General features: G+C 56.1%; 1 protein-coding gene across 1 annotated transcript in view; it reads left to right on the forward strand.

Annotated features, from left to right (window-relative positions):
- The window catches only part of LOC134411230 (maestro heat-like repeat family member 5), a 126730-nt gene that overhangs the window by 97258 nt on the left and 15474 nt on the right, over positions 1-13998 (forward strand). The window contains exons 21-28 of the mRNA XM_063144944.1: positions 1776-1891; positions 3085-3234; positions 5620-5777; positions 5921-6056; positions 6352-6542; positions 9692-9829; positions 10461-10578; positions 10758-10901. Of these exons, the coding sequence (XP_063001014.1) occupies positions 1776-1891; positions 3085-3234; positions 5620-5777; positions 5921-6056; positions 6352-6542; positions 9692-9829; positions 10461-10578; positions 10758-10901 (1151 nt within the window). The remainder of the gene's footprint in view (positions 1-1775; positions 1892-3084; positions 3235-5619; positions 5778-5920; positions 6057-6351; positions 6543-9691; positions 9830-10460; positions 10579-10757; positions 10902-13998) is intronic.

The raw sequence follows: 13998 nt of genomic DNA on the forward strand, positions 1-13998 counted from the left end.
TTGCAGTTTGAGATTGATAAACAAATGGTCAAGGAACACCTAATCAGGGCCCAATGAACTACATCCTAGAGTAATGAAGGAGCTAGTGAAAGAACTCTCAGAACCACTGTCTATGATCTTTACGAAGTCATGGAAGATGGCTGATTTTTGTGAACCGCCCAGAGAGCTTCGGCTATTGGGCGGTATAAAAATGTAATAAATAAATAAATAAATAAAGTGCCGGATGACTGGAGGAGGGATAACATTGTCCCTATCTTCAAAAAGGGCAAAAACGAGGAACCTGGGAACTGCAGACCAGGCAGTATGACCGTAATCTCCTAACTGCTTGGCTGGACCCAGGGCCCGCCTTAATGCCACACTCATTGACTGAGCAGGGCTGTCCATCATCCCACTGGCAGAGTGGCTACCCTGCCTGTTTGGTGTGGAGAAAGTTAACTACTATTAAAGCTCAAGCTTTGAACTTTTTCAAAGTATCAAAATTTTCTGCATGTCTACACTGCTCAAGCTTCACTTTAAAACAAAAATGAGCAAGTTTTGTGTGGTAGAGCTCAAGTAAGAAGCCTTACACTACTGTATTGATAGATAGATAGATAGATAGATAGATAGATAGATAGATAGATAGATAGATATGATCTGGGATAAGGTTTTCGGCTACTTGTCTGATGACCCACCTGGCCTCATTATGTAGCTACTTGTATTATGGGGCCCTCTTTAACACTGCTAAGTGAAAGTCGTAACTATAAATGGAACATCTGCACCTCTTGATCTGGATTCCTTTCTTATCAGTAAAGGGTGCTCATGATCAAACTCTGCTTAGGGGTCAGAAGGCCAAGCTGTGTTGCATGAGGCATTGGGATCTCATTTTTATTTCCGGAATACTCTTGGAAGCATTTGATTATAGAATTTCCTAATTGAGAAGCAGGGGTAAGATGGTGCAAATTTGAAAGGTCTGCCTAATCTGCTTCACCTGTAAATTTTATTTGAATGCCTATTAGAAATAGGTGTCCTTGAAACCAACTCAGCTCTCCGCTGCTGAGGATCCTGGCCCTGCCCTGCCCAGGTTGCCTCCCGCCCACCCAACCCACTTGTGTATTTCTGCAAAATCCTCCTTGCAGGCCTTCCTCGAGCCCTCCACCCTACTCCGCTCCAGCCGTGGCGTCTCGCTGAGTCTGGTCCTCTCCTCCTACCTCTCCAGAGGCCCCCGTCCTGCCCTGCTCTTGCTGGGATGAGGCCTCCGCTCTCCCCTCTGCCGCTTCCCACGCCCCCCTCCCTGCTGCCTCCTTTACAAGCCCTCCCTCTCCTTTGCCTCCTCCTGCTCCGCCCTTCCCGTCTCTGGCCTCCTCTTCCGGTCCTTCTGCTCCTGGCCCCTCGCCGGCCAGCCATCAGCGTCCCCTAAGAACATCAGAAGAGCCCTGAGGCTGGGTCAGACCAAGGGTCCATTTCATCCAGCGCTCTGGGCACACAGCAGCTGACCAGCTGACGACCAGGAATCCTCCGCAAGCAGCACACGGCGCAACAGACCCTCCCAACCATGTCCCCCAGCGACTGGTGTCCATAGGCTTCCCCTGACGGCCCACAGATCCCTCACCACCCCGCTTCAGGCCCGGCCACCTTGTCACGGTCCTACAGAGGTCCTGGTGCTGTGCACAGCTCTCTGCTGCTGCTGCTGCTGCTGCTGCTGCTGCTGCTGCTACGGTGGTGGAACAAGGCCCCCTTCCTCCCCCACCACTGTTGATGCCCACTGGGGTCTAGCAGCTGCTCTGTTTTTGCCTCAGGGCTGAAGAAGAGCAAGCAGAAGAGGAGGAAGTGGCCGTTGCAGAGGAGCTTCAAGGCCCAGGAAGAGGAGTGGTGCTCCCTCGTGGTGCTGGACAGCAGCTGGCAGATGGCAATGGTACTGTGGCTGCCTTGCAGATAGGCAGAGTTGCAAAATGCTGACCCTCAGTGGGCTCAGCTCTGGCCTCGTGGCCTCATTCCACCCCTGGCAGGGTGGGGAGCACACTTGCGTGTTTGGGCTGGGGTGGGACAGTTCTGACATCATCATTATTTATTTATTTATTTATTTATTTATATAGCACCAACAATGTACTTGGTGCTGTACAAAATATACAAATAAAACAGCAAATAAATCAGGGAATAAGTGCCTTCAGCATCCCTTTCCAGGGGTCCCCTCCCTCAGCAAGTCCCCCAGCTGTGAGTGGTAGCGTGGGGCAAAGACCTATGGGTCTCTGCAGGGGAGGGGGGACCTGCACGACACAGGGGGGATTGGACTCGCACGCACGCACACACACTTCCCTTCATCTGTGACATCAGGAGGGCACCATGGTGGCAGCAGAGAGGCAGCCCTACCATCAACCAACCGACAGGGAAGATGTTGGGCAGGACTCCAGAGCTGCTTCCTGAAGGTAGTGGAGAGGGCTGCGTGCCCTGCCTGCCTGCCACACCAGCCAGCCCCTGCAAACCGGCCCACAGGCTGCCATGGTGGAGCGGAAGCTGCAGCAGTGGCGCCAAAGCCACGTGGGCAACACGTCGGGGGGCTTGCACCCAGAGCAACACAGGAGCATGTGGCCCAGCAGTGCTGGGAGAGAGGCAGATGAGCAAGCAGAATTCATTCCCCAGGGAATTTCCCAGCCTGGAGCAGCCAGTTCCGCCCAGGTGGCCTCAGGGCGGAGGAGCCCTGCAGCTGCGGGCCTCTGCCCCATGCGTTGCAGGCGTATCTCTGTAGAACGGCCCCTCTCCTAGCACTGGGGGAAGTTTGGAATGGCAGCGGCAGAGCCTGGCGAGGGGATCTCTAGGATGCCTGCCTCGGCCGTCGCGTGATGGCTGCGTTCCTGGAACGCCACAGCTCCTCCACAGGGCAGCTGAGGAGCAGCCTCTGTACTCGGGCAGACGGCGTGCCCACCTTGCCGGGTCTGGCCTGCTCTGCGGGGCAGCAGGGTCTCCCTGGGCTCTAGGGCAGAGAAGGGGCCTCCTCCTCAGCCACCCCCCAGATCCTCTTCCCTGGAGATGCTGCTGGGGACTGGCCGTCGGCCACTGAGCTACAGGCCAGCGGGGCCTGGCTTGGCCAAACCGCCTCTCTCTTTGCAGCATTGTGGCGACCAGGCCTTCTCCGCCCAGCTGACCAACCTGCTGCTCTCTGTTCTGGATAGCCTGAGGGACTCCAACGCAGAGCAGCTGAAGGCCGCCGAAGAGGTGCTCAACGCGATCCTGCAGAACCATGCCATGAAGGTAGAAAGGGTGAGAGGCCCCTTCAGCCGCTTTTTTCCTGCGTGTTAAAAGACCCCCACTCCGGATGTAGCTTCCTTTGCAAATGCCAGGTACAAATGCTTCAGACACCAGGCTCCGAATGTCCTGGTCAGTGATCACTTGCTGGAAAGATTCACAGGGAGGACAATGGCCTCCGCACCACTGAGCAGGTTGCAAACGATGAGGCTGGCCAGGGTAATATCGAAATGAGTATCGTGGGCTATAAATGTCGGGTTTATATACGAGAGACCTCCACGGTTTGGCAAAGGTGCCGTCTCCCGGGCCACAAGTTTTCTCGCAGCTTCACGATGGGCCAGTCTTGTCGTGAAAGGTCTTCCATGTGAGCAAACTCCAGAATGACGCAAGGAAGGAGGCTGGGAAGCAGGCGCTGCCGCCGCCGCCACCGCTAGATTTGTGGTGCCGCTGGTCTCCTTCCAGGCAGACTCACGGCTGACCTTGTTGTGGCCTCCTGTGACTCCTGCTCAGGGAGCTGCATAGCAGATTCTTCTCTTGTTCCCCATCAGCTGGATGGCCAAGGAGGTGTCGGGAGTAGAAAATGGATCAGTCGGGAGAGGGCGGATGTTTGGGACACAGCACGCCATCCCAATGCAGCAGGGGCAGCCAAGCCTCGGCCTGAGCCAGCGGCCTGATCACGGAGCAGAGCAAGGGGAAGGCAACCTCTGCCCATGCCCTGGCTGCTCAAGAGTAGGACGCGCACCCACCCACTGCCGACTAAAGCCTGGGCCCACACAGATCGGGGCAGGCGGTTGCTTCCTCCGGCCTCTGCAGCCGCTTATTTATTTATTTATTTATTTTATTACATTTTTATACCGCCCAATAGCTGAAGCTCTTGGGGCGGTTCACAAGAATTAAAACCACAATAAAACAACCAACAGGTTAAAAGCACAATTACAAAATACAGTGTAAAAAGCACAACCAGGATAAAACCACACAGCAAAATTGATATAAGATTAAAATACAGAGTTAAAACAGTAAGATTTAAATTTAGGTTAAAATTAAGTATTAAAATATTGAGAGAATAAAAAGGCCTTCAGCTGGCGATGAAAGCAGTACAGTGTAGGCGCCAGGCGGACCTCTCTGGGGAGCTCATTCCACAACCGGGGTGCCACAGCGGAGAAAGCCCTCTTTCTAGTAGCCACCTGCCTCACTTCCTTTGGCAGGGGCTCACGAAGAAGGGCTCCTGTAGATGATCTTAAGGTCCGGGCAGGTACATATGGGAGGAGGCGTTCCTTCAAATAACCTGGCCCCAAACCGTTTAGGGCTTTAAATGTCAATACCAGCACTTTGAATCGGGCCCGGACCTGGACTGGCAGCCAATGAAGCTGGAAAAGGACTGGCGTAATGTGATCTTGCTGGCCAGTCCCTGTTAGTAAACGGGCTGCCCTGTTTTGTACCAGCTGAAGCTTCCGGACCATTTTCAAAGGCAGCCCCAGATATAACCCAAGCGAGAGGTTATCAGAGCATGGATCACTGTAGCTAGGCTATCTCTGTCCAGATAAGGGCGTAGTTGGTATATCAGCCTGAGCTGATAAAAGGTGCTCATTGCCACTGAGTTCACCTCTGCCTTCTAAAGGATCCGCTACCGGCCTGGCAGTTCCAGCTGCAAGGGATGTGTTGGGTGAAGGCCCGGCGTGGCCGTGGCTCCGGGCCTCCCCCGTGCCTGCCCCCCCCCCCCCGTGGCCCATGGGGCTGATTTCCCAGTGCCCTGTTGGAGGCTGAGGCAGCACCGCACAGAGGGCTCGATCGCTCTTTGTTATGGGTGAAGAGGCCCCTTTTGGGCCAGGCTGGCCGGCAGGTGGAGCCACATCAGCCTCTGGAGCTCCGGCACAGGGGCCCTTTGGGGTGGGCCAGCCTACGGTCTGTTACTCATCGTAGTTGCTTGATTCTACTTAATCGACAGAACAGGTCCGTGCCCCCTTTTTTGCACTAAAAGCCCACCCACCCCGGTGGCAGCTTACAACATATCGAGATCATGAAAAAGAGCATTCAAAGCCAAAACGAAAGAGACAACGAAACAGTAGAAACGAACTACAGGCCAGATGTGCCAACTCCCCCCTTGCCCCAGAGGCACAGCAGTCCCAGGGCAGAAGCGCCTCACGGCCTGGAGATGGAGGTGCTTCCGGGCCTGGAAGCCTGACCAGTTCCGCACCAGGCGGGTGGCCCAGCAGGAACAGACCGGCATTTCGCAGCCACCACCTCCTGCTCCCCTCACCGCCCTGGGAGAGCAGGCTGCGCTCAGCAGTCCCCACCAGACTGTGTGGGGAGGGGCTGGTGGGGCAGCCCCGGTAGCCCCGGCAGAGCTCAGGCTCAGCGACCCAGCGTCAAGGCGGCCTTCGGCTCTTCTCTTTTGTTCAGGTGCAAGACATCATGGGAGCTATCTACATGTGCCTGCAGCTGCGCCAGGCCTCGTATTGGACTCGGAAAGTGGTGCTGAGGGCATTAGCCTTCCTGATCCCGTATCACATGGAGGAAGTCCTGCGAAGCTGCCTCTCTTTTTCAATACCCGTGAACAGGTAGGGGCCTGGTGGGCTGCCCTGCGGAGCCACGCCCAGCCTCTCCTTGGAGGGGCCGCATCCTGCCAGACTGAAGGCCGAGGGAAGGCCACTGACGGATTTCTCTTCCCCCACCCCACCCACCACCCTTGCTGGTTTCACAGGCACGCTAGTGAGCTCTGGGCAGCAATGGCCTCAACGCCCCCTGTGGCCGGGCAAATCCTGCAGCTGTTGCTGAAGAACCTCCAGGTCAAGGATCCTTCGGAGGGGGATGAAGCCAGCGCCACCATGTCTCTGGCTGTAAGTCACTGGGCACCGCTCATGGAGGCCTGCCTGCCTTTCCAGCTGCACTTTTTGCGGCTGGCAGGACACTGTGGTGCTCTGAGATAAGCTTGGGTGGGGATTTCAAGGAGCAGCTGTGTGCTGGGACCTCTTTCGAATACTGACTTTAAGTGTGGGTGATGGGCAGGCTGGGAGAGTGGAAGTGGGTGGGTGGGTGAGGGGGGGTGCACCTGTGTGGGCGGGAGGCGGTCGCCGAGTGAGGAGCGTCCCACTGAGACTGGCCTCTCGCGTGTCCCCTCCTCTTTCTTGCCAGGCAATGAACGTCATCTACGAGACCTTCCACATTCCCGGGTACCGCGCAGCCCTGGCAGAGATGCACCTTCAGCTATTCATCCCTTTGCTCAAGCAGGTCCTTTACGTGATGCAGCTCAACTTGCCAGAGGCCTTAAAAGCCAGGCAGGAAGTCATCCTGAGAGAAAACCCTGAGGCACTCAGCTTCAAGAGGTACCTGGCAGGATGTATGTGAGCAGGCTGGCTGTCTCGACACAGGGATCCGCAGGCACAGCCTCCCTGACAGGCCTCTGGCGGAACCCCTCCCGCCAAACCCCCACCTGCCAAGGCAGCCTGTGCCCTGTCCGGCACCTCTTGTGGTCAGGACGCTTCTCGGGAGGGTTTGCCCAAATCTGCCTCCCTGCAGTTTCCACCCATCAACTTGAGTCCTGCCCAGAGAGCAATTGTGCTCTCTGCTCCGCGTGACGTTCTCTTTCTCTCCCCTTTCTCTTCTCTTCTCTGGGCTAAACATACCCAGCTCTTCCAAATACTCCTCACAGGATCTGGGTTCCAGAGCACCACCAGCACCCATCCTGATTGCCCTCCTAGGAATGTGCATTTTTGCTGAGGGCCTTAAGATGTAGCACAAGGTTTGGGTTCTTTAGCTTAGAAAAAACGGCTAAAGGAACAGGGAGACATGGTCGAGCTACACAAAGCTATTCCTGGCAAGGAGGACATGTTTTTCTCCCTTTCTCCTGACACTAGAACCCAGCAGAGTCCCATGAAGAGAACTGGTAGGAAATTCAGATCAAAGGAAGGGCTTCTTCACAGAGTGCAGAGTTCCAGTGTGGTATTTGTTGCCCCAATATGCAGTGATGGCCACCAACAGGGGTGGCTTTAATAGGGGAACAGACCAACAAGGACAATGAGGCTGTCTGTGGCTAGTAGTCCTGATGGCTAAAGATTACCTCCTGCATTGAAGGTAGCACTCTTCACACAGAAGAGGATCAGGACTTGACCTCTGCTGCCCAGGAGAGCCATGACTAGGTCCCCTGGGGGCAAATTCCAGGCAGGTTGAGTTGGGATAAACAGCAGGAGAAAACGCCTTGGCAGGAAGTGCCCTTCAGCCCTGGGGTCTGCTCCCTGGAGGGCCAGTGGTGGGACGGGGCTACAAGCCCCCCTCCCTCTCTGCCGTTGTTCTGCTGTCCCCTTTGACGCTCCCACCCTGAACATATTTTATCCTTTGTAAGTCCCACTGATTGTAATTGTGTTAACCATTAAGGATGCATGCTTAGGGCTGCAGCCTTGTTTTAATCCATGATTCAATTACAATCCTATGTGAAAAGTTGCTTCATTTCAAGTCAACCACAGCAGTGCGTGGGGTGGGGGTGGCGGTGGCGGTGGAGAGCGGGGACAGCGAGCTCTATGGCAGCAGAGGCCCTGGCTTGTCTTCTCTGTCGCTTGCTTAAGTGTCCCCCCGCCAGCCCCCCCCCCCCCGGAAAATACTCTTGATGAGAGAGGAGGACAGACTATTTTGTATCAATTCTATGGAGACTTGCAGAGCAAATCCTAGAACCGGATTACTTTCCAGGCATCATAAGAGGACCCAACATCGGCACCAGTCCCAGCCCGCAACAGCATGAATGCACAGAGGTGTCTGATTGGTCATATGCAGGACCGGCGCTGCCGTAGAGGCAACTCAGGCGGCGGCCTAGAGCACCAAGCAAACGAGGGTGCCGAACGGGAGCTGCTCTCCTAGAGCAGCTTCCGAGTGCGTTGTTCCAAAGCCGCCGCCCCGGCCGCCCGCCAACCCCAGCGTCCTGGCTTCAAAGCCAGCGCCCGGCCGGAAGCCGCTCCTGGCTTCGAAGCCAGGATGCTGGGGTTGGGGGTGGAGGCTTCAGAACGGCGCACCAGGAAGCCACTTCCAGGTGCGCCGCTTCGAAGCCTCCGCCCCACCCCCCCCCCCACCCCCCAACCCCAGCATCCTGGCTTCAAAGCCGGGAGTGGGCGCTGGACGGAAGCTTCAGAATGGCGCGCCAGGAAGCCACTTCCGGGTGCTCCACTTCAAAGCCTCCGCCCCACCCCGCTCCGCCCCCCCAACCCCAGCGTCCTGGCTTCAAAGCGGGGAGCGGGCACACACACGGGGGGGCGGGGCGGAGGCTTCAGAACGTGCCTGCCTAGGGCGCAATATAGTCTGGCGCCAGCCCTGGTCATAGGGTCAATGACATCATCAGTCATGTGACGTTCTAGAGCAGGGGTGGTGATGCATTTGGCCCGAGGTCCGCCGGAGGTGCTGGGCAGTGAGTTGGCAGGGCAGGGGGCACGCGTCCACGCGTGCTTCCCCCACCTACCCACCCCGTCTCAGGGCTCAGCCTCCCCTCCCGGCCCACTGAGACCACTCCATGCTCGCCCCCGCCCCGGGAGAAGCACAATTTCAATGGAGAAGAGGGGGGCTGCCCTGCCTTTTTCATTGAAATCGCATCTCCAACTGCAGAGAGGGTGGCCTAGGAATTAAATGAAGGCAGAGCTAAAGGAGCAGCAGCCTCGCCGCCGCTAACCCCTGTGCTCCTGGTCCAGCTGTGCCCACGCCACCTTCCTTCCCCTGCGCATCAGCCACGCGCTCCTGGCGCTCCCAGGCCCCCAACGCCGCCTGCCTAGAGGGCCATCACTGCCGAGCGGGGCTGGGCTGCAAAGGCGCGCCGGCGCGCTGTGCAATTAAGCCAGATGTGCTTGCTTAAAAATCAGCAGAGGGCAGAAGTGAGTGCAGGCCAACCTCATGAAGGGGGAGGAGTCAGTCCAGGGGGCTGCCAGTCGAGGGGCTCTGAGCCTTGTGCCAGGGTTCAGCAGCGGGGGGGGGGATGGGAAGACGGCACGTGGAAGACGGCGACTTCTGCGCACATGTGCACCCCACTGCCCCACCCCGACCAGAAGTGTGTGGGGTAGGGTGACTGCACACTGAAGGCAGCATGACAGCCCAAGGTACTTTGCTGCCTGAAAAGCAAAAAAAAAAAAACCCAGCACCCACCGTGGCTGGGGCCAAGTCTTCCTGCGCCTTTTGGGCCCCCACTTCCGGCTTCATCTCTCCCACCTCGCCCCCTCCCCACGTGGTCTCCTGCAGTCGCTTGTTTGCCATCAGCAGCAGCCCTGTCCAGGAGGCGGGGAAGGGCTCGTGCTCAGGATGGGTCACCAGCCTGCGCCTTCCCTGGGCGGAAGGGCGGCCGAGGCTTCACCCCCGCCCGCAGCCAGCCGCACGGTTGCTCCTGTGGCCACGCGCCACCTCCGCCCTCGTGTGGGCCCGCACCTCCTCTCGGAGGGGGCCCGGAGCCAGGGGCTGGGGCAGCGCGGGGAGAGCGCCGGGCCTGACGAACGGTGTCACTTCCTAGCATGGCAGTCGAGATCATGAAAAAACTGTTCTCTGTCGCTGAGGACTGGCTGGTCTACGCCTGCATCGAGTTCCAGCAAGGATGGCTGGCGCTGAGCACCCCGCAGCAGTTCTTACAAGGCACGCGTCTGCTGGCCAGGTAAGGGGGCCCCCAACGGAAAGCTCCCCGACCCGGGCCCTGCGGCTGCCCCTCCTCAGGCGATCCGCACCGCACCGCAGCCACCCTCCCTTCTCCCCGCCGTCCATATTGAGAGGGGCTTGACTGGACCCCTCCCCCACCCCACAACCATCCCGCTCCATTTCCTCCATCTACATCTGTTGTAGCTCTGAGTGCCCCTGGGGGACAAAAGGCCCTGTGGCAGGACCTCCTCCATGGCTGTTCCCCCTACCCTCTGTGGTAAGGATAGGATCTGCTATGGAGGAGAGGCAAATTCCTTAGTAAAAATGGTGCGGGAGGGGCGCATCATCCCTCCTCCCTCCCTCCCCATGTGCTGCTGGCTCTGGTCAGCATGGGGCCTTCCTCTCCCCTCCCCCCAGCACAGCTGCTGGGCAGACGAAGCACCCGGTGGGCGACCCAGTCCCAGCGTCACCCAGGGTGGCTGGATGCGGAGAGGGACAGCTTGGCTGGGAAAGGCTGCCCACCCCATGGGCAGCTCTGGGCCTCCCTTTCAGGACTGCCAGGGAGCTTCTTGGCCAGAAGAGTGGGTGGCGCCCTCCATCACCCCAGCCCCATCGTAAGCCCCACAGGGCTCTGTTCCTCCACCCCACAGGGCCATGACAGAGTGTGACAGTCCACACATCCCCGGCATCTTTGGGGAGGCCGCCCTCATCCTCAGCAGCGAGGAGGACGAGCTGAGCAAGATGACGGCTTTGGCGCTGGTCATTGAGGTGAGCCAGAAGTCCGGAGGCTGCCTTGGGCGACCCACCGGCTGTGTCTCTCCTGCTGCGGGGCGGGGGGGCCTGTCCGTCGGGGCTGGCGGGCGGACCTTGCCCCCAAGAGAGGACCGCTCGGGGGACCGCACGAGTGCTTCACCTGGCGGGGTCCTGTTGCCCGTCACCCTCTCCAGTTCCTCAAGAGCCCCTCTGCCGTCAAGCTGATGAACAGGTTCAACCTCAAGGACCACCTCGAGGACGGCGCGGCATCCTCCAATCCGGTCATCCGAGACCTTTGTGTGAAAGGGCTGAGCAGCTTTGTGTTCCAGCCAGGGAAGGTGAGTGCCGGAGGGGTCCTGAGCAGCTTTATTTCTTACCCGCCTCTCCATTCTGATCGAGGCTGAAAACAACAGTAAATATAAAATACATAAAAATGGCGCATTTACTGCCTCCTGAACTGCACGAGGGTTAGGGCTTTGCAGAAGGTGGGTGCCGCTACTGAGAAGGCCAGACGTTGGGGTGTGGCAGGGTGAACTTCCGTTAGTTCCGGAATGACCACCCAGGCCTCCTCTGCTGATCTTAAACGTCACCTGGGCATGTATGATGAGGGAAGGCGGCCTGCTAGGTATTCTGGCCCCAAGATGTTTTGGGGCTTTGCAGGACAATAACATAACCTTGTACGTCGCTCGGTAGCTAACTGGTAGGGGTGTGCACGGACCCCCCGCTCCGCTTCTCTTCCAGATCCGCGATTTGCGGATCGGCCCGCTCCGCCCCGCCCCTGCTCCGCCTATGTCCGCTCTGCTCTGCTGCGGAGCTCCGGATCCGGATCAGAGCTCCGTTTCCCCCCCCCCATAGGGTTGCATTAAGCTAAAAAGGTATGCAACTTCTTTTCTGTTAAAGTTAGAAACCTCAAGTTTGGCACCATGACACCTCATGGGGGTATACACACGCACGCCAAGACTCAAGGCAGTCCCATCATCCCCTGATTTTTGGGGAATTTATGAAAATCCAACACCCCATTCACACCCCTTTCCATAGCTCCGTCAATTTGCACGTTAAAAATCTCAAACTCACCACCATGAAAGTTTATCCAGGGGTGCACACGCATGCTGAGACTCAAGGCAGTCCCATCATCCCCTGATTTTTGGGGAATTTATGAAAATCCAACACCCCATTCACACCCCTTTCCATAGCTCCGTCAATTTGCACGTTAAAAATCTCAAACTCACCACCATGAAAGTTTATCCAGGGGTGCACACGCATGCTGAGACTCAAGGCAGTCCCATCATCCCCTGATTTTTGGGGAATTTATGAAAATCCAACACCCCATTCACACCCCTCTCCATAGCTCCGTCAATTTGCATGTTAGAAATCTCAAACTTGCCACCATGAAAGCTTATCCAGGGGTGCACACGCATGCTGAGACTCAAGGCAGTCCCATTATCCCCTGATTTTTGGGGAATTTATGAAAATCAGGCACCCCATTCACACCCCTTTCCATAGCTCCGTCAATTTGCACGTTAAAAATCTCAAACTCACCACCATGAAAGCTTATCCAGGGGTGCACACGCACGCCAAGACTCAAGGCAGTCCCAACATCCCCTGATTTTTGGCGGGGCTTAAACCTGCAGACATCTCAATGGGGCCATTTCAAAGGAAATCCCAACATGCCATGAATTGAGGAGTAGAGATAAACCTATGAATCTTCTTCCACACTTGAAAAATGGATTTGGAACTTCCAAAAGTCTAATTGAGCGCCGGAAGGACTTCTCCCCTGAGTCAAAGCCAGACACACACAACATCCCTGCGAGGTGGGCAGGGGAGGAGGGAGGGAAGGCAGGCAGGCAGCAGACATTTCTGGGGGCATAAGGAAGTGAGCCAAGGATAAGCCAGTAATGCATATAAAATGGAATAAATAAATAAATAAATAAACAAACAAACAAACAAACAAAGGAGGGGTGGAATTAAAAGCAGCAGTGTTGCTGAATAAACAACAAGAAGAACTTTTTTTAAAAGGCTATATCTGTCTTTTACCAGTAATAGGGGGATGTGCCCGGGGGAGGGGGAAGCAGCTGCCAATTTGACTGGTCCTAGTGACCAGTCTTTTAAGAAGCAACGCTGTCAGTTCAACTCATGAAAGACATTGCTCCACCACTAAGAAGTAGACCGCTCACTTCAACTCATGATAGGCATTGCTCCACCGGGTTACTCTCTTTGGAGGGCTGTGATAGCCCCCCAAGTACAGGAGAGAGTGGGGGCACGTCCACATGGCATGCCCTAGGGGAGCTCATCCCCTTGCACCACATCTTTTCAGTTGTTCCCCAAAGTTAGGGTGGGTAGCAGTGCTCTCTTATTCGTGGCTTAGTATATGATTTCAGGTGGTGTTTGTGCATTTGGTGGGGCTACTGTTTTAAAAAACACTGGCAAAAGTCCGTTCAGACTAAGAAAGAGAAGTTTCCCAGAATCCCAAGTTACCCGTTTTGCCTATCCCCTCCTCCAACTTTGGGATCATGTGATCATGACCGGGAGTTGACTCTGCCCCTCAGCCCTTCGAAAAAGGTATTTTTCCCGTCGGTTTTTTAAAAAATTCTAGCGTGCGAACCGCACCACGCAGAGAGCTGAGAGTAGTCTCAAAATGACCCCCATCCACGACTCTCTGAGCACAAGAATGTTCAGAAAGATAGCTTCAACAACAACACAGTTATCCCCCTTTCTTTTCCGCAATGCAATCCTATGGGCGAAATGTTTCAAGATGGCGATCGGACCGGACCGTGGAAACTGGAGTGCTCCGAAAATGGGCGCTTCTCTTCGCCTTGCTTCTAGGGGTCCGCGGTCCGCTTCTACTCCGCCTCTGGGCAAGGCGGAGCAGGCCAATTCTCTCCTGCTTCTGCGCTTCTAATCGGAGCGGAGCACATGCCTACTAACTGGCATCCAGTGCGGTTCTTTTAACGCAGGCGTCATGTGAGCATAGCTGGGTGTCCCAGTGAGCACCCTAGCTGAGGCCTTCTGCACTAGCTGCAGCTGCTGGACCGCAGACCAGGGTAGCCCCGCAGAGAGCACATTGCAGTAGTCTAATTGTGAGGTTACCAGTGGATGGATGACCGTGGCTAGGCTAGCCCTATACAGGAATGCGTGTAGTTTATTTATTTATTTATTTATTTATTTAATATATTTATTACATGTTTATACTGCCCATCAGCTGAAGCTCTCTGGGCAGTGCACAAATAAATTTAAAATGTTAAAAGTTAAAAAGGCAATATAAAACCAGCTAAGTTTTCAGGAGGCGTTTAAAAGACGTTACGTTTTCCGCCACCCAAACCGCATGAGGGAGGGTTTTCCGGAGGGTGGGTGGGGGCCGCCACTGAGAAGGCTTCATGGCGGCCTCTTGTTTGTTTTGGAATGGCTGGCAGGGCCTCCTCTGAGGACCGTAGTTGT

The sequence above is a fragment of the Elgaria multicarinata genome, chromosome 19, assembly GCF_023053635.1.
Source record: "Elgaria multicarinata webbii isolate HBS135686 ecotype San Diego chromosome 19, rElgMul1.1.pri, whole genome shotgun sequence".
Lineage (NCBI taxonomy): Eukaryota > Metazoa > Chordata > Lepidosauria > Squamata > Anguidae > Elgaria > Elgaria multicarinata.